The sequence below is a fragment of the Denticeps clupeoides genome, chromosome 2, assembly GCF_900700375.1.
Source record: "Denticeps clupeoides chromosome 2, fDenClu1.1, whole genome shotgun sequence".
NCBI classification, from domain to species: Eukaryota; Metazoa; Chordata; class Actinopteri; order Clupeiformes; family Denticipitidae; genus Denticeps; species Denticeps clupeoides.
The window spans coordinates 35,803,609-35,822,322 of record NC_041708.1 but is presented as its reverse complement, the minus strand read 5'-3'; the positions used below and the strand labels follow the sequence as shown (position 1 = coordinate 35,822,322).

The 18,714-nt window shown below is 43.7% G+C and overlaps 2 protein-coding genes across 5 annotated transcripts; one reads left to right on the top strand and one right to left on the bottom strand.

Moving 5' to 3' along the window:
- Nucleotides 1-1,299: 1,299 nt before the first annotated feature.
- mtfr1 (mitochondrial fission regulator 1) lies at nucleotides 1,300-8,123 on the bottom strand. Of its 3 annotated transcripts, none has more exons than XM_028969509.1 (8): nucleotides 8,028-8,123; nucleotides 7,345-7,456; nucleotides 7,121-7,219; nucleotides 5,682-5,803; nucleotides 4,227-4,456; nucleotides 3,063-3,306; nucleotides 2,769-2,941; nucleotides 1,300-2,573 (listed from the first exon to the last, which is right to left on the bottom strand). In XM_028969509.1, exons 2-8 carry the CDS (start codon nucleotides 7,378-7,380, stop codon nucleotides 2,485-2,487), a joined length of 993 nt encoding a protein of 330 aa, XP_028825342.1. In that variant the 5' UTR covers nucleotides 7,381-7,456; nucleotides 8,028-8,123; the 3' UTR covers nucleotides 1,300-2,484. The 3 variants fall into 3 exon arrangements, with proteins under 3 accessions (XP_028825342.1, XP_028825344.1, XP_028825343.1); XM_028969511.1 differs by having other exon boundaries at nucleotides 2,773-2,941; XM_028969510.1 differs by having other exon boundaries at nucleotides 2,769-2,938.
- Nucleotides 8,124-8,773: 650 nt separating this feature from the next.
- On the top strand, nucleotides 8,774-17,008 carry armc1 (armadillo repeat containing 1). Of its 2 annotated transcripts, none has more exons than XM_028967751.1 (7): nucleotides 8,774-8,962; nucleotides 9,815-10,021; nucleotides 10,708-10,799; nucleotides 12,612-12,801; nucleotides 13,575-13,691; nucleotides 13,768-13,842; nucleotides 15,108-17,008. In XM_028967751.1, the coding sequence occupies exons 2-7, from the start codon at nucleotides 9,860-9,862 to the stop codon at nucleotides 15,297-15,299; spliced, it is 828 nt and encodes a 275-aa protein (XP_028823584.1). In that variant the 5' UTR covers nucleotides 8,774-8,962; nucleotides 9,815-9,859; the 3' UTR covers nucleotides 15,300-17,008. The 2 variants fall into 2 exon arrangements, with proteins under 2 accessions (XP_028823584.1, XP_028823585.1); XM_028967752.1 differs by lacking the exon at nucleotides 8,774-8,962 and adding an exon at nucleotides 9,044-9,060.
- Nucleotides 17,009-18,714: the final 1,706 nt, after the last annotated feature.

The window sequence follows — 18,714 nt, the reverse complement described above, 5'->3', positions numbered from 1 at the left end:
GCTTGTTTCAGGATACCAAGTGCGCTAAGAAAAGCAACGGCTAAAATGTTGAACTGCCCCTTTAAGCTCGGATGTAAAGAACCACTGAAGTTTTTCTTTTTAGCATTTTGTTATCCTACTGCTGAACCATTGGACTGCAGCTCAGTTGGTCAGGCACACCGGATGCCATACCGAAGCATCTGTGCTCCATCATGTTTTTCTCCTTCTTGGACATGCAGCTTCTGCTTTTTTTTTTCCCCTCTCGAAATGATGACTTATTTTGACCACATGGTGTTGACTGGTCAGTAATAGGCAAAGGGTGGAGACAGCCCCACACCTCTTCCTTCAACCCTGGAACACACAGCCAGTCACAAAGTCATGTAGCTGAAACTGAACCTCTATGGATCTTGCTCAGGGTTAATTTGCCAATCTGGCGGTAGAGTGGAAGCTAAGGTGCCTTTTCATAGGTAGCCGAGTCCCTCGGATTTACGTTTTAAGGAAAGAAACAGAGTCTGCCCTCTCGAACTGTCTCATGACCACTTTGAAGAACCCAGTAGACTGCTGAAGATGCCTTAAAACTATGCACAAAGCTAAGTGACCAAACCAGCTCTTAATCGAATGAAGCATGTCATATGTTGTCCTCCCAATGCACTGTCACAATCTTTGCCTTTCTTGGATGGGGAGAGAAAGGGACAAATGGAAAAAAAAAGACATTCCATCTCTTTGTTCTGGGTTTTTTTTTTTTTTGTACAGATTGCAAAGTTGTTTTGTTTTATGACATTTTGAACAACCGGTGCTTCTCTTATTTTAGCTGATTTGTAATTTTTTTGTTGTTGTAAGTGCTGTAATACTGTTGAGGAAAACTGTTTACAATTTGTTGTAACAGCCATTTTGGGGAGATGACTTTAGTGTCAAGCCATTTTGTAAAGGCTTTGCCGCATATACCTTTTTGATACATGCTTGTTGCAGTTACATTTTGTTTAATTAAAAAAAGTGGAAAAACAAACTATTTAATCTTTTGCAATATGTGTCCTTTAAACTCCGTTTTCCTATTTGAAGACGAGGGAAAGCTGAATGAGGACCCTTAAATTAAAAGAACACAAATAAATGTACAAATAGAAGAATACGGGGGGTTTAAGACGTGGAACAAGAGGGTGGTGTGGATATATATTTGCATCTGAAGTCAGGCTGCCCTCTGCTGGACTTCACCTGCAGTAGAATAAGACGATGGATATAAAGGTGTATTTTATTGGAAGAATAAACAGCGCTGTCGAGAGCACAAACTCATTCACAGAAATAAACACACCAAAAACATCTACATTAACTTCCCTTTTGTTTATGAAATAATAATAATTATATAATAAATTAAATATTATTTGTTAGTTTCTGTTCACACTAACCAAAGCAGTACCCTATTTAAAGTGGGGATGTTAAACTCACCAGAAGCCAAAAACATTTAGGCACTTCTGGAACTCAAATGTGGTCAGAATGAAGTATTGAACAAAAAAAATTGAAATATCCTCCAGTTATGAAATAGCTTCTACATATCTCTGTCTATGACCAGAGATATGAAGACTGAAGCTCCTGTTAAAACATAAATTAACGACCCCAAAATATCATGAATTAAAACATTTTTTTAAAACTTTTTTTTTTTAACAGCACTTTGCAGGCAAGTCAGAAAAAATAGTGTCTTCTTACAAAGGAGAAGAAATCAGCCTTTAGGAATCATCTGGAAAGTCTAATCTATACAATTTTGCATCATCAGATAATCAGGAAAAGGATCGATCTGACCTCACCCTATTTGACACTGTACGTACTGAATGTATGTAGCTAAATAAAATCTTTATTAGGCTCATACAATTGCCACCAAAAATGTAATGATGTTGCCTGAAGAAACTAAACAATGTTTTCATGTTACGCAAGATTGATATTATCTTGTTTTGTGAACTGATGTACAGCTTGTAAAATTCCAAATGGCAGTGTCGTAGTATGATAACATCTTGATAAAAACTGCAGTTTGGGTACAATGCATGCCTTGCCCAAACTATAAGATACAGAAAAAATGTGAAGTAATCCTTTAACCCATATAACAACAAAATATTACCTCGCTGTGCAGAGGAGCTATGCAGAGCATGCATTCGGCTTGTGTTTTATGATCGTGTCGCAGCTGTTCGCTTGAGCTCTTGAAGGTTTGGGTGCCTTAAGAGGCGTCAGGGAAAAGAAAAATCTGTCTTAATGTAGTGTGACACAGCCACTGCTATTAGGTGAACACAACAAAAATGCAGCCAAAATCTGATATAAATAACTGAAGTTGACATTTGACATCCACAAAAAAAAAAAAAGACAATACTAAATAAAATCTGAATTTACAAAATAATAATTATTATTTGTAACAAAGTGCTAGAACGGCAGTTTAGGAGATGCCACGATACAGGAAGCCCGATGGGACTGTTCATATAGCCATTGTGCATACAGCACATTTTATCTATAGGACACATGATAACCTCATTGTCCTAGGCAGACCTGCACAGTGTCTCTGGATCCATTTTTTAAACCTTCCTCCGTCCGGTTGCTTTCAGCATATGCTGTCCGAACTGGAGGGAGAAGGCAAAGTTAGAAAAGGACACTGCAACTCAACAAGGAAGTAGTTTACACATTATTAAGAAAAAAAAAAATCTTGAAGTGGATATTTGTGTCATGTTTCATTCCAATGACATATGTTAATGGTTACCCAGCTTGAAATACTTGCATAAAACCAGCGAAACCCACATTGTAGCAAAGTTGCTCACTTACTGTTGGAGCCTCGCAGTTGTTTTTAAGATCAGGACCAGGGAAGCTGACATCCTTGTCACACTGGCTGTCATTACGATAGCGATGGGCAAACTTGCGCTTCAAGGCCTCAGCAATTAGAGCAGCAGCATCATTTGGGTCAGCAGGCTTAGGCTGGAGCTCCTCTAGCCTACTGAAACACAACATGTAAGGAATTTGGAAAGGAGAGGGCGTGTCTACAAGCATTCCAATTAACTTAACAAAAGCCAACTTTTAATATAAGGTGTAAACTTTTAAAAAAAACAATAATGCACCTCTTGACTGAGCGTAATTTCACTTTGCCCATGTCCTTCAGCACGTCCAGCATGTTTGGAATCTCGGGCTGCCTTGGCCCCACATCTACTGCTGCCTGCTGGTCAGTTCTTTTCCCACGGCGTTCTTTAATGAGGTCGATAGCAGAGTAGCTGCGCTGAAGCCCTGGAGGTGGGCACGGTGGAGGAGGTGGAGGAGGCGGAGGAGGCAGTGGCATCTGAGGGGCTGTCTGCCCCGTCGGCACTGCTATGAAGCCAAAAATATTCAAATCATTATGTACTCTATGAGGGCCATTCCTAGCACAGTGATACCAGTAACATCATTACGGACACCTAATCTAGACCATGACACTTAATACATCCTGGACTTCTCCAACCCTACAACCGTAGGACTTATTATTATATCATATCCAACCCTGCACTGACACCGTTTGCAGGCTCACTCTACCCTGGAAGGGGGTCCCTCTCTGTATCACTCCTTCCCAAGGTTTCTTCCTTTCTTTTTTTCTCTCTCCTAGAGTTTTTTTTGTGTGGAGTTTTTCCTTGTGTGCAGAAGGGTCAAGTGTGGGGGGTGTCAACTGTAGGGCCTGTCAAAGCCCATTGAGACATACTGTATGTGATTTTGGGCTATATAAGAAATAAATGTTGTTGTTGTTGTTGTTGATCAAGACATGGTGTCCCTGGCGTATGGAAAAAGTAACATTCCCAATTGTGCATGCAAACAGTACACATTGGGGCAGTGGTGGCCCAGCAGTTAAGGAAGTGGACCCGTAAGTTGTCGGTTCAAATCACTGAAGTACCACCGAGCAAAGTACCGTCCCCACACACTGCTCCCCGGGCCCCTGTCATGGCTGCCCACTGCTCACCAAGGGTGATGGTTAAATACAGAGGACACATTTCGTCGTCTCACCGTGTGTTTGGCTGTGTTTCACTTTCACTACACTTCCTTTTACAAAAGAAGTGAGTGTGCGTTAAGTAATGATTGCCTGATTTTATGGTTTTGATACACAGGTAATGTAAAAAGAGCACTGAGAGTTTTTAATGACCGTAAAATCCCTGTTACAATTTGTTGTAGCTGACCAGTACTAGTGAATATCAGTACCGACAGAAACAACAAACATATAACAATCACATGACCTTGAGGAGGCTTTGGACGTGTCACCTTACCTGCCATATTTGCTTTCTGCTCCTGAGATTGGACAATCTGTGCAATCTGGGCCCGGAGTTTGGCCAGCTCGTTTTCCAGAGCGCTGATTTTCTGGATGGCCTCATTGCTGACCACTGCCTGGCTGTGTGGAGCAGGGTCACCCTGGTGCAGGCTGGGCAGTGAACGCTGTCTCCTCAGGGGCTGCTGCTGCTGCTGAATGCGGAACACCAGCCCGTTCTGAACCTCTGGCCTAAAAAAAAAATCAGCAAATGGTCTCAATCGATGCAGCATTCGACCACCTTTCACAATCCGCCTTCATGGATTAAAGCAAATAATTAAAAAAAAAAATAATCTAATCAGGCTCAAAATGTAGGCGTGGTCAGCCCGCTTTGTTTCTATTGGGTCGTGTTAATGCATTGCAACGGAGGTCAAAGTTCAACAATATTCATCTGTGACTGCGGCGTCTGTGGAGGCTTGCATAGCATCGCCACTTTACTCTTCAGACGAATAGAAAACAATAGGATTCAAAGCACTGGATGCATTTTGGTCTGTGAAGGACTAGTGGGCGGAGTTGACGGGAAACTTAATACTCACAAATCCACAGCTTCTGAATGGGGTGGGTTTCACGTGTCCACCCTATTATTTACCCCTACGACACATCATCGGTTGTGCACCCTGGCTTCACTGAGTGCTTTGACCATCCGCCAGGCAGGCCCACCACCGCCTGATCAGGCCGGGTGTGTTGCATGGTGGAACAAGGTCATTTGGCAGCCAGTACAACGTCCTACCGTTTCAACCACAGCTAGTGGCGGCCTCTGATAAGACTTTGACGGGCCAGCGTATCACACCCCTTTCCTTTGAAACGCCTCATCAATGTAGTCTTCTCACGGAATTATGAGCTCCAATATGAGGAAATAATGACAGGAGCTTGACCACAGGACCAGGTCTGGTCCCAGGACACTCATTTCCCAGTCCCAGGTCTCTGTCAGCAATCATGCAAGCTTGGTTTGCTTTTCACCTCCACTAACGAAGGATGTGAGATGTGGGAGAGTAGGCTGAGCTTTTGGGCGACGACATTGATCAACGTTCTCTTGTCCTCTAGCACTGACAGCAAAAACCTCCGAGGGCGTACTGACTCAAGTGACTCACGCACCCGGATCAGAGAGCCGGTTAACTTCCTCTACAACCGGACTCATGTAACCAAATCGGAACCGCTCAGAGAGCGGGTTAGCGCCAATACTGACTCAAGTGACTCACGCACCCGGATCAGTTTAGTCAAATCCTAAAAAGGATCCGAGTATTACAGCTCTACTGCTCATGCAACTGGGTAAGCCCTGCCACTGCTTTAGTTGTATGCTTACTCGCCTCTCCAATCCCCTGGTGTGTGACAGTGTGACCTCATGGTGATTGGCCACATGAGGCAGGAGGAAAGACATTGGTGCATTTTCGTTAGAAAAAGGAAAATGGGGCCGCACCTGGGTCTTTCAGTAAAATCCTTCTCCTCGTTGATCCAGCCAACGTCGGCAAACGAAGCCACGAGCCCATTCTGTCCAGCAGAATTTAAGACACTCACACTTGCAGTGGTGTAAGGATAAAGCTGGTGACCAAAACATTCATCATTAGATAATCGTCACATACCAAAAAGTTCTCAAGTGGTCATAAAGACACGCACACACTTAAGTAACACAAAACAAATGACACTAGAGACAATGACAGCCACCGAGCAAATATAATGCATATCCGTTGCCAAGCTGTTATTCTTGGCAAGTTGTTCATTTCTGCCAAGGGCACATAACATAGCTCATTAACTTGTTGAGAGAACAGCAGTAAAAAGGTGCAGAGTTGTGTTCTTTATTTAAGAACCACCGTTACAGGCTACTCACAAAACCATGCAGAGAAGCTGGAAACAGGCTTGTCTATCGCAGTGCCTAACGGTCACTCGTTTCAGAAAACCATGATGTTCATTAAGAAGATGGTGTCATAATCTGCCAATACATGGATAAGGTGCCATAATTTTATAAGAAGTGATAATATGTATTATTTTGTATAAAAAATTGTCTCAAAGCCAATGGCAGTGGTTCCCATAGAGATGTAGATGCTGGGATCAGATTTTACAATGAACCCTCTTTTAAAAAAAATCTCTTAAAATATGTGTAATGTCAAAAACCATGGCTGATGGCGTGCACTGCACTTGCACAAATATGTTAAAAGAAAAAGCAAGCCATTAATGGAGATGCTAAAAGAAACAGGGCCTTTTGCTTTGCCGCTTCAGTGCATCACGCGTGCGGTGTCAACAAAAGCCGTATTTATCCTGTCAACACAGCGTGATGCAAGGCAGGATGCAAAAGAGAAAACACACACATCCTTACCAGCCCTTACCTTAACTCAGTACAGTGCAGTCTTAAAGACTTTTCTAGAACAATGCTTACAACATCCACACAGGCTAACACTGCCAAATGGATTTCCAAGTGAACTGACCTAAAGAAGAAACTCTGCATTCCCCACAAAAAGGACAGCTGGAAAGAGAAGAGAAAAAGGGGGGGAGAACAGACTCACGTCTAATACTGGGCAACAATGTGCAAAAAACACAATGCCAATGGTTTACTTTTAAACGTTTTGTACCGCTTTGATCCAGTGTTTACGCCCTGGAGTGTTTACGTTAACTTTTTTTAAGCATAAAGATTAAAAGAAGAAGGAGCACAGAAAAAGAGACAGTGGGAACTGGCATTAATAAGACTCTATTTAAACCCATAGACCTGCTGTTGAAATTTTGGAAAATACACTACTGTGTACATGTGTACACTATACACACTACATTCAAGATTTACATTTTAGTGTGCAGTGTTATAGTCTAAATTATATGACATAAAGAAAACCACTCAGATATGCTTCAACAGATTACACTTATCATTACCTGAAAGTGGACACGAGGACAAGGAGGGATGGGGAGCTTTGCTGCAATTCTTCGGACAATACTCCTTGATGACCCATAAGGCTTTGCTGATCCAAAAGTCTATTAAATGTGAAACCAGTTTTTTTTTGTCTGACACATCCCAACACCATTCAAATTGTAATGAATTGTAAAAAAAATTAAATAAAACAGAAAAGATGTGTAATGAATAACACATGGATACATACCAGGTCCATCTCAATCTTTGCATGTTCTCTGCTCATGGTTTTTAATGTTCTTTATAAGGGCAGCCGCCTGGGAGTTCACTCCGCCTCATCTTTTTAAAGTCCTGGCAGGAATCTGTGGCAAGAAACATCAAGAAGACATGCCCCTTTCGTGTATAACCGCAGTCCCCATGCAGAAAGCACTCCCTGACAACCGTGCAAACAGTTGTGCAACATATGCAGCAGCCTTGGTTCACATTCCAGCCATTAATTTCTACTCAAACGCGTTCAAGCAAGTTCTCTGTAGTTTTTCTTTTTAGCACTTACTGGTTACAACGTAGTTATTAACCATTCATTATTGAGAAGGCTGTCCAATTTGCTTTTTAAAGTTTTTTTAAACTGCTCTACGTCGCTTCCAGTGGTTACGGAGAGTCTAAAGACTGCCGTTGTCATGCTGTTATTCCAAGGAAGTAAAAAAGTGTCCAGAATTCCCCTTTCGGGATCAATAAAGTATATATTTCACGTTTTGTTGCTTTATGAACTCTCTCCACTGCCTGCTGTCCTACAGGCTGGGTTGTCAGGGAGATCGGCCTCCGAAACGACACCGGGTTCCCGCTGCACACGTGTACGGTAATAAGCGCGTTATAACATCACATTGGCTGACGGTAAATTAAGAATCTATACGAGGAATAGTAACGAGCGCTTACCAGTTCACTTCTGCACTTCAAACGTGTTCTGAAGTTCTAAACTCCCGAAGCCAAGTTTTGTTGCGCTTCTTCGTCTTTTTCACCCCTGTTCACGATTCGATCCCGTTTAAAATTGCACGTGCAGCGCCACCTATCGTATGGATGCGTGAAATTAATTTTGCGTTTATAATTGGCAACACATCACAGACCCACATAGGGACACATAGGCAAGGAATTTGGCTTTTGGATATTTTAACATTTGGAAAATGTTAGTAATTTAAATGGAAGTTTTTTTTTTTGTAATGCAGCGAAATGCTTATTCCACAGTTGCACGCGATGGTGGTGTCGGGGAATTTTAGGTGACAACAAATAAATAAAGGTAGTGGGGGTAAGAGTAACATTAGACAACGCATAAACAAATTGCTATTTCCAAATACCAGTCATTTCTATTTTTAAATGTATATCAACAAAGTTATGTATGACTACAAAACATTGCAAAAATAGCAGCATCGCTGTTGTACGAGGCCATGCACAATGTTTCTCTGATACTTTGGGACACGTCGTACTTCTCGTATTTATTTTATATATATATATTATTTAATTCAGAACATATCTTTACCCAACATTAATCATATGGACACATTTTTACACCCCCAACTCACGGGGACTCGTCCTTAGTAAAAGTTCTTCTGATAGGTTGTTTAAAGGGACGACTGCAGCTGACCAATCAACGCCAACGACGTTCGCACGTGTCCGAAAACCAATAACACAGCTGAGCTACACCACGAATGGAGGGACTCTGCCATTGAGAAGTGTCTTCCCTTCCAAAACCCACTCCCTACTTGCACTTTTATTTGCGAACGGATGTTAGTCTAGCAGACAAAACTTCTTCAAACGTCCGCAGTGACGGTTTTTTTTTTTTTATACGTGATAGTTTTCGGGTGTTCGGAAGAAAGGTGGGTCGTTTTAAAGTGAGGCGAAGTCATAGCATAGCCTGCTAACGCTAGCCTAGCTCTTTCGAGTGAGCCAAGGGACCGTCCTGCGCGTGTTAAAGGTGACGTGCGGTCACAATGCCATTCCACAGCCTCGGTGCGGGCTGAAGCAGCTGCCCTTCGTGGGGCATATCGGCGTGGTCATATCGGCGAAGTTAGTAGTCGGCTGTAGAACCCGGCGCGTTTCAGCCACATTTTCACACAGAGCGCTTTGGCTCGTGGCGGCGGTGGTGACACTCGGGTCGCCTAGTGCGTTAGCCGGCTAGGTTGTTTGCTTCTTGTCCCGCAACGCGCCATACAAAATACGACACCGACGTGTGATTTGATCTATCTGGTTTTCCCGATTTCGCTAACGTCCCCTGTACTTATAGCTCCCAGCAGTACCGTTGACTCGCTGTCTTGTGCATGTTGTAGATTACGAATCGTCCTAAGGTGTCGGTAGGTTATGGCTGTCAGGGTTTATTGCCCCGATTTATGGCTGGGTCGCCACGTGAACAGCGCACTCCAGTGATCTGGCCGTTGCTGGCATTACGCAATTGTATTGATGCCTTGATTTGCAGGGTCTCCCTGGCCATCAGGGCCATGAGTAGATATGGCACGAATGGCTTCAAAGTCCTGCACTTTACTGACCTTTACTGCACTTAATGCAATGTAATACCTCCAAAATTCACGTTCGTGGGAGCTGTCTGTGATCCTTTGCTCAGCTTTGTACTTGAGTTGCATGTATATATATTCAAATAAAAATCTTCTGTCCGTCCAAATGAGTTTTGTGACAAAGTGCAATCCCGCCTGAACACCTTTTCCGCGTATTTCCAGTGAGCCGGGCCATTGGATGTGCATGGCACTCGGCGTGGTTGCACCATGAGTGGGGAGCCAGATGCATTGGCTGTGGTCAACCAACTACGTGACCTAGCCGCTGACCCTCTCAATAGGCGCGCTATTGTTGAAGACCAAGGATGCCTTCCTGGCCTTATTCTCTTTTTGGACCACCCCAACCCACAAGTTGTCTATTCTGCGTTGCTGGTAAGCTTTGTTCTCAATTATTTGCCCCCCATCCGTGAGTCTTGTTAGGTTAGAGGCATTGCTGTTCAACCCCCAGAGAGCAACAGTGGTTAAGTGCCTTAAGTCACGACTGCAATGGTTTGCGTCGTTTGATAGTACAGGGTCATTTAAGTTCAAAGCTGTGATGGTTTATCATATAAGTAATACACTGTTTTGTGAAGGCCTCGAGCCACAATAAGCAGACACATTATCAGGTTAAATTCACTGACAGGGTGAAACAGATTTGAGAGGCTCATTAGTTTCTGTCTTTGTCATCTCTGCCCCCCCTGCTGCCTGGTGCTGTCAGAATGACTTACAGTAACATCCAGTGGGCACAGCCTCCCACCGAGCACCGTGGCCTTTACTCGGCGCTCTCCAAAGAAAAACAACGGAGAGCCGGGACATCTGGCATCTGCCTCGCCCGCCTCTTTAGCAAATTTCTGGTAAACATGGATTATGAACATGGTAACACGCAATCTCGCCAAATCCTTTCAAATGCCTCAGAATCACCCCGGCGTACCAGGAGAGTGTCAGCCATGTTTGTTCCTCTGTGAAGGAGTCTGGCGCTTGCTCCCTCGGTTCGATTCACATCCCCACAGGTCATGCCTTGTGTACATATTTGCAGTTATTTGACGACTAATGCCTTGCTGGGGCCCTTGTCCATTCAGGCGGTGCGCTACCTGGCAGAATGTCGCGCCAACAGGGAGAAAATGAAGGGCGAGCTGGGCATGATGCTGAGCCTGCAGAACGTCATGCAGAAGTAAGTCCCTTGCAGCGCTGCCGCTTGCCACCCCTGCTCCCTTAGCAATTTTTCCACAAAAAAAACAAAAAAACTGTCCTCACTGTGTGTGTGTGGCGTGCAGATTTCTTCTGCAGTGTCAGTCAAATAAAAGTCTGCTGTCATGACAAATGTAATTCAGTGTGAGGACAAAATTTGCTCCACTTTGGGAAATATGATTTATCTGGTACTTACTTCCTGGTTATTTACTTATGTATTTAATATTTTACAGTGAATGGCACAACTAAGTACAAGTATATACTGAGGACCGTGTAGAGCAGGACTTCCGAAACCTTTTTTCCTCCCTGAAGCCTCCCAAGAAAAGCCAGGACCATTAAACCCCAATTTCATTGCACACACATGCATTAAAAGATTAACGTGATTAATTACAATATTTTACTTGTATATTTTTGTTCTTATTCTCCTTGTTCTACACTGCAGGAATATACAGCATTTTGATTATCCTAGTGTGTTATTGGGATTTTAGAAATGTAATGTTTTGGTAACATTGTGTGGACCCCCTACGATTGCTAGCACCCTATTCTCGCCCAGGACGGTCGCGGACCCCAGTCTGGGAACCCTGTAGGGTGGATTATGGGTTGATTATGCAGAGGTGCAGATCTCACGTTGGAGTGCTTTTGGCTATCGTGCAATTGTTGCATTGACTGACTGAGAATATCTGGAGGCTTTTCAGGGATAAACGACTGCTTTTTTGGCCTAAGAGCCCAGGGAATAAATGCCAGTGTTTGGCAGAGCTGGGTAGGATTTCTCTCTCCCTAGGCTCCTCCCTCACTGTCCTTGGAAGCCGCCAGTCACTTTGGTTAACGTGAAGCCCATCAAAGGTCTGCCCTGCAGTACCACAGCCTATGTGTCCCTATTCCAGACAGGCTGACTTTGAGCAGAGGTCGTTCATCGCCTCATGTGTGAAAGAAGACTCAAGAAAGTTGGGCAAAGGGTTTTCATTGTTTCGTTTGCTTCAGCAAATCTTTTGCGGACTAGAGCTTTTCAGCTTGACGTTCTGCATTGCGGACCTCAAATTTAGATGTAGGTGTGGATTCGGTGCCCGCGGCGTGTTTTGAGGCAGCCACAGTGCCTGCATGAGGCCAGCAGCTCAACTGTCAGCCAGCAGATGTCGGCTCCTGCAGAGAGGCATGAATGATGGCCCGGCGACACGTCCCATATAATGTCCAGTGGGGGCATCTCAGGACCCTAACATCAGTCACAACCTCAAATGGAGATGTGAATGAGGCTACTCATGTTATAACCATTCAGAACAAAGGGATCAACAGGAATATAGACAGAAACCATGTGCTGTGGATTTTTTATTTCCTACTCAAACCTTTGCCCAGATCTTTCCAATTCTTTAAAATTGGTTTAAGCATCAGTGATTATTTCTTTTTATCACTTTGTTTGGTAAGTAAAAAAAAAATTGTTGCACCATGAAGGATGTTTCTTTATGTAGTTCTGTTTTTTTTTTTTTTTTAACATGGAAAAGGTTAGTTGAGCAGCAGGACTGTCTGAGCGACTCTGTGTAGTCTCCAGTGGTTGCCGATCACCCCCATGCAGCTGAATTGTCCCCTCACGCCTGCCAGAGAGGCGACCTTTTGAAATATCAGCTGTGAATTGACCACACTGGGCCTTAATAAACATAATATGAAATGCTATGTAAATTCAAGTCTGCTTTTGTTGTTATGGTTTCCTCTATAGCAACAATTTAATGTTCTAGGACCCAAAATATCATTACACACAATTCATTTATGGTGTGCAATTGACAAATGGTTATTTTTCCTTCAGGAGTACATCACCAGGAGAGACCAAGCTCCTGGCATCAGAGATCTATGAGATCCTGCAGAACTCCACCAGTGCTGAAGCTGAACAGGCAGAGGCGTCTGCTTCCTGTCGCCGCAAAGCCCAGTTCTTCCTGGGATCCACAAATAAACGGGCCAAAACTGTGGTGCTCCAAATCGACGGGCTGGATGACCCGGTAAGCACACACTCTTGAGGTTCCGTGACTGATTGTCTGACGACGGCGAGGGCTGCGGTGTGAGTGTTGGTGGTGTAAATGTCAGGAATCGAACCGCATGGGGTTCAAATTTGACCTGAGCGGCGCACCACAGGTCTGTCGCACCTAGCCAGTTCACATTTCAGCAGAAGCCACTCGCTAGAAATACACTGAAACTACATGGCCAGAAAAAAAAAAAACATCTGCAAATAGCCAAGAGCTTTTGATTGCTAAATTACTGTATTGATTAATATTTTTCCATGAATTTAGTTACTTTAGGAAACATTATTTAGAAACAGCGCCTTGTGAAAGCAGTATTATGAGTTGTTCAGGTCTGGGATCAGCAATGTTACGTGACAATAAAAATATACAGCATGACCAGACCTTTCGATCTATGGATTTTTCTTCCGGGTATCTTTCAAGACGACTGCTAGGATTCATCTGGCTCTAATTGTGAAAGGATTGCTCAGGGAGGGTGAGACGTCACTTTTAACACATGGATTGGCCACCGCAGAGCCTCAACCTGAACCCATTATTTCCACAGCAGACTATAAACCGTGGTTTGACACTCTCGGCCTCAACTGAAACTCTGCAGTGAAGTTGATGGAAACGGTGACAGGATGAATGCATCCAACCAAATATTAGTGTGCACCGCTCATTTTTTGGCAGGGTGGAGTAAATATAGGCCTGCATGTTAAAGTGGTCAACAGACTGTTAGTTTGAGCCGCACCCTGTGGTTGTGTCCCGTTGCTCAGGCCCGGCGGAGCCTTTGTGAGGAAGCTCTGCTGAAGATCAGAGGGGTCATCAGCTTCACTTTCCAGATGGCAGTGAAGCGGTGTGTGGTCAGGATCCGTTCAGACCTGAAGGCAGAGGTGAGTGAAGGTGTTCACGCACAGCAGCGCTTTATAGAAAGCTCTTGATCTTTGAACTTTATATATTTTTTTACAGGCTCTGGGCACAGCAATCAACTCAACCAAAGTGATGAAGGCCCATCAGGTGGTGAAGGGGGAAGATGGAAGTGAGGTGAGTCCAACGCAGGATTACTGCTCTTATAATCAGGTGCAGAGCTTTGTTATAGAGCCTCGCCTCAGAGCGGCCAGCAGGGTGAGGGTGATTCAGGCTGACACACAGTGCTGGTAACGCCCCTCTGCCTCAGGAGGCTTTCACTGACCTGCCCCCTTTAGAGGAGTTACTCACCCCATGCCCCCCCCCCCCCCCCCCCCCCCCCACCACCAAACATGATCTCTCCCAGGAAGCCCCTGTGCCCCCTGAGCGATGTCATTGTGGCCTGGCTGTTGCTCCACGCCCACTCACACTCACCCCTGGATGTTATTCAGAAGGTCCTTCTGTGGTAATTAAGTGTGCCTGTCCCCATGGTTTGAATTGGAAGGGCATTTAGTACCTGGAGCTTCATAGCTGTGACCTAAAATGGCCATTGTCATTGCAACAGCAGCTGCTCTGGCCTCTTGTGTTTGTCACATGTTTGACCACTAGGTGGCAGAGTTGATAGAAGAAGAAGAAAGTGAACATACAGAACACAGTGATTGTCACTTGTGATACACAGCAGCACAGCACACGGTGAACACAGTGTGCATTTAACCAGTAGCCATCACTGCCCAACTAACTGACTGTTTTCTAGTCTTCGTATAGAACCATTTAACAACAATATCTGGAAATGTCCTTCATTTCTAAATGAATTTATTTAAGATTCAGATTGTGGTATTTTAAACTCTAGACTTTAAAACACACATTTTCTTCCTCACATTCATTGCTTTGATGCAAACTGTTGTTTGTTTTATCGCTATTGTAGGCCGTTTTGGGGGAACTTTTATTCATTTTAGGCTTTTTTTTGTTACTCACAGCTAGAATTTTAGATCAAGTTTAGTTAGCCAAGTCAAGTTTAATGCACAAGCCATTAGAAAATTGGGCATTCCAACACCAATTTAACTTATTTCAGTTTAATAGTACGTGATACTCTGCAATGATAAGAGACGAGCCATTATTGGAGCTCCCCCAGGGTTGTGCAAGAAATTGCTGTAAATGTTGATTTAATTATATACAATTAATGTTTAAAAACAAAGGCAAAATGAAGCAGGCATATTTATTTAATTGTTTATTTATACTTAAAAAAAAAAAATCTAATTATAATTCAGTTTTATAAAAGCAAGATGTCATGTGTATAGAACACAATTTTTTCTATGCTGTTTTACATCCCAACCTTGACTGTGACCTTACAGCAGAGTACAACTCACAGCTCTGTCCCTCCTTCTGATTTCTGCTGTTTCCAGCTAATGGTCCCTTTCCAGGAGGGCTTGGATGTGGTGGTGGAGCAGAACATGGACCTGCCAGACTATCTGCCCGAGGACGAAAGCCCCTCGCAGGAGCAGCACAAGGCCGTGTCGCGTCTGGGATCAATGCAGGATGGCGTGGGCTGGCTCGGCACCGCCGCCAACTTTCTCTCCCGCTCCTTTTACTGGTGACCGCCGCAGGCCTGCCACAAAACAGAGGCCCGTCCTATACTGGGGTGCCGGACTGCCATGTGCAATTTCACAAGAATCATAACCTGTGTATAGACAAAAAACAACCGGCTGTAGACACCAAGCGTACTAAATGCCCAATCCAACCTGTGCACGCAGCACACCGATACTAAAGCCATAGAGAGATGAGCTATGGGTTCAGTAGGGGCTTCGCATCTTCTTTTTCATACTTTTTTTTTTTTTTTTTTTACATGAACGGTTCTCCTTGGTTGCTTTAATGGGTCTTTCTCTCTGATGCCAAATGCATGGCTCCCCGTGACTTTGTCCTTCCTGCTTTAAGGCCTGGTCTGGTTGCAAGCCTGTTCCGGATGGACGATGAGGAAGCACTGCTCTTTTAACTTAGTCTGAGCATATTCTTAACATCTCACCCCCTCCCCCTTTGTTTCCTTTTTGCCAACTTTTTGAGATTTTCTGACCTATACCCTATTTGACCTTTTACAAGCATGCTGTATTTTTGATGCCTTTGCTTAAATGTGAGTGTTTCCTACTTGTCTTACCCCTCCCCCTCTCGTTCACACTGTTTGAAGCCTTGTAAAGAATAAGATCTGTTCTTCCGATGCCTCCTTTTGGAAAGTTAGTGGGATAAGTACATGAGACACCAGCAGAAGTTGCTGTTGAGACGATTAAATACTTCTCTTGAATTCGCAGAGAAAAGGGAAAATTGACATTTTCTGCTCTGTATAACAATAATTTAATCTCTGCTACGCCGTGTGCCAAGTACTATAGTATAGCCCGCTGTAAAAGTTCCCTGTACAAATACTCTGTAGCCCTGACACTAAATAACCCCTTTTTTTTTTTTTTTTTTATCGGGTGGCTTGTCACGGGCCTTCGAGGTGTCATGCTTGCTATTTGCTTGCCAAATCAGCACTGCCTGCTACAGTGACACTGTCACCAAAACTTGCTCGCCTTCCTTTTGTATGTAATGTCCCTGGACAGCAGCACCCTATATAATTTTGCCTATACAGTGGCCATGCCATACGTGTGCTGCTTCAGTTTGGGAGAAATACAAAGGGTCCTTGTATGGACAAATACATATTGTACAGCTCACCTTTTTCTCACTTTTCTCACAATGCTGTTTTATTAAAAATAATATTTTTAGGTTGATGACCACTCTCTGCTAACGTTGACCTGGCTGCTCCCGTTGTGTGTTTTTTGAATGGGAGAACGTCTGACAGATGATCCCACTAACACTCAATTTCTTCTTATTATCTTTATATTATCTTCATGAAACGTGTGATGCTTTTGAATATTTGGTTGAAATGTACCTGTAGCACAGCAAATGCCACGTCTGGATTGATTATTAGCCCAACCTCAACATTAAAGATTTGAACATTTGACCATCTACACCTTCCATGTGGTCACCAGTATTATGACAAACCAATATAAATGTACGGTGAGTAATATAGACCTCTTTTTTTTGTTACATCTTTTGTGCTGTATATCATCTTTATTTGAACAATTATTTTTATTTGCATGTTCCACAAAAACCGTACACTAGGAAGGCTGAACAAAACGAAAGGGTAGCAAATCCTCTGAGTAGCACCTTGGCTGATCATGTACAGCGTGTTTGAGCTCTGTAAAGTACTTCAGGTGACAAGTATTTGTTGCCTGTTCACAATAATGACATGAATGATTAAAAAGTGGAAAATGAATGGAATGTGTGGCTTTGGATTTCACTAAACCTTTCAAATCAAAAGTGTGTTTTTCCTCAATAATGTTCCTGGTTCCATTTTTTTCCATTCCGGACATACTGCTTACGACCTTCCGTGTTAATAATTAAGTTGTTAAGAAACACCCGAGCCTTGTCAAGGTAGGCATTGTGACAGGGGATCTCTAAGGACCAAGACTGACAGAAGTGTCCAAATCTCCTTTTTCATTTGAGCAGTTCTTTCACCATTATGAGTTTAATAGTTCATAGTACAGGGTGGGCCATTTATATTGATACACCTTAATAAAATGGGAATGGTTGGTGACATTGAACATATTTTATAATTGGTCAGAAACTTGTAAATATCTCATGAAAGAATAAAGTTACATTAAAACCAAGCACACCATTGTTTTTTTTGTGACATTACCAATAAATTTGATGCGTCACATGACCCTCTTCCAATTCAAAAAACAAAAGATGGATCCAAGATGGCCGACTTCAAAATGGCCACTATGGTCACCACCCTCACATATACTAATGTGCCACAAACAGGACGTTAATATCACCAACCATCCCCATTTTATTAAGGTGTATCCATATAAAAGGCCCACCCTGTATTTTATAACCAGTTTAATAGTCTTTACCATCACGTTGCCAGTGTAGATTAACAGCATTAACAGACTGAAGACGGGAGGGGGAAATGTATATATAACTGCATATTTCTGGTGTACGTGCGGCCACAGCTGGATTCAGACTTCTCTTCACAATGTTGTTTGCGCAGCGTTCAGCGATCCGTGCTGAACAGAAGCGCTCTGGTAGTGCAGCAGGTTTGTTTCTCACTGGTTTTTGGGGCTTTTTGTGTGCACAGTCTCGGCCTGCGCTGTCAGGCTCTAGGCTCTGGCTTCTTGGCTCGGTCTTGTGGTTCTGACAGGTTCTGACTGCTGGGCAGCACCAGGCCTGCTCTGTCACATCAGGGCCTGAGCTCCTGGCTCGGGGACACTGACATCTGCCGTTGCACACCACGGCAACCGCAACACTGCAGACCTCACAGAGAGACCGAGGGGAGAACAGAGAGGGAGAATCTGTTTTTCCGTCAACGGCGGCCATTAAGAGCTGTAGGGCGCTCCGTCCCGCCCCCACCCCCACCCCCACCCCCCCTCCGGTCCAGGTTATTCTGTGCACATACGCGCAGGGCGCCAGCTGTGGGCCAGGAGATGCGGCAGCCGTTGGAACGGCGGGCATCTGCTGGTGAATCTGCCAACAGCCGTCGACAGCAGGGCAGACCTCGGCATACGTCACGCCGATGAGGCCCAGTGCCGTCTCGCAGAAAAGAGGCGTAAGCACAATCCGAGCAGGAATTCTCTCATCGGCCATTTGCATTCAGACCTACCTGCTGCGGGCGCCCTTAACTGACCTCGTTTTGATTCAAGATTCAAGAGAGATTTATTACATTCAAGGTACACGGTGTATTGAAATACTGTGTCACAAGAAATAAAAATTATATAAATACACAAGTATTGTATCATTACACAAGATTTAAAAAAAAACTGCAGTGGTTCAAGTATATTGCATAATTCTGCAGAGCATCAAAGCAAGCTTTCTGAAATACAGAATACAGACGTTCATGGAATCTCACTACAATTTCACATGTTATGTGATGCAAATTCAAGAATACACTCATACCCAAACATTCAGAAAGTGGAATGGATC

Excerpts from the sequence above, each read along its gene's own strand:
- armc1 (XM_028967751.1), top strand. The coding sequence starts at position 9,860 with ATGAGTGGGGAGCCAGATGCATTGGCTGTGGTCAACCAACTACGTGAC. Across the intron at positions 10,800-12,611 it reads CTGCAGAACGTCATGCAGAA|GAGTACATCACCAGGAGAGA; the intron begins GTAAGTCCCTTG and ends TTTTTCCTTCAG. Across the intron at positions 12,802-13,574 it reads TCGACGGGCTGGATGACCCG|GCCCGGCGGAGCCTTTGTGA; the intron begins GTAAGCACACAC and ends CCCGTTGCTCAG.
- mtfr1 (XM_028969509.1), bottom strand. The coding sequence starts at position 7,380 with ATGAGCAGAGAACATGCAAAGATTGAGATGGACCTG. Across the intron at positions 5,804-7,120 it reads GTCCTCGTGTCCACTTTCAG|CTTTATCCTTACACCACTGC; the intron begins GTAATGATAAGT and ends TTTGGTCACCAG. Across the intron at positions 4,457-5,681 it reads GATTTTACTGAAAGACCCAG|GCCAGAGGTTCAGAACGGGC; the intron begins GTGCGGCCCCAT and ends TTTTTTTTTTAG.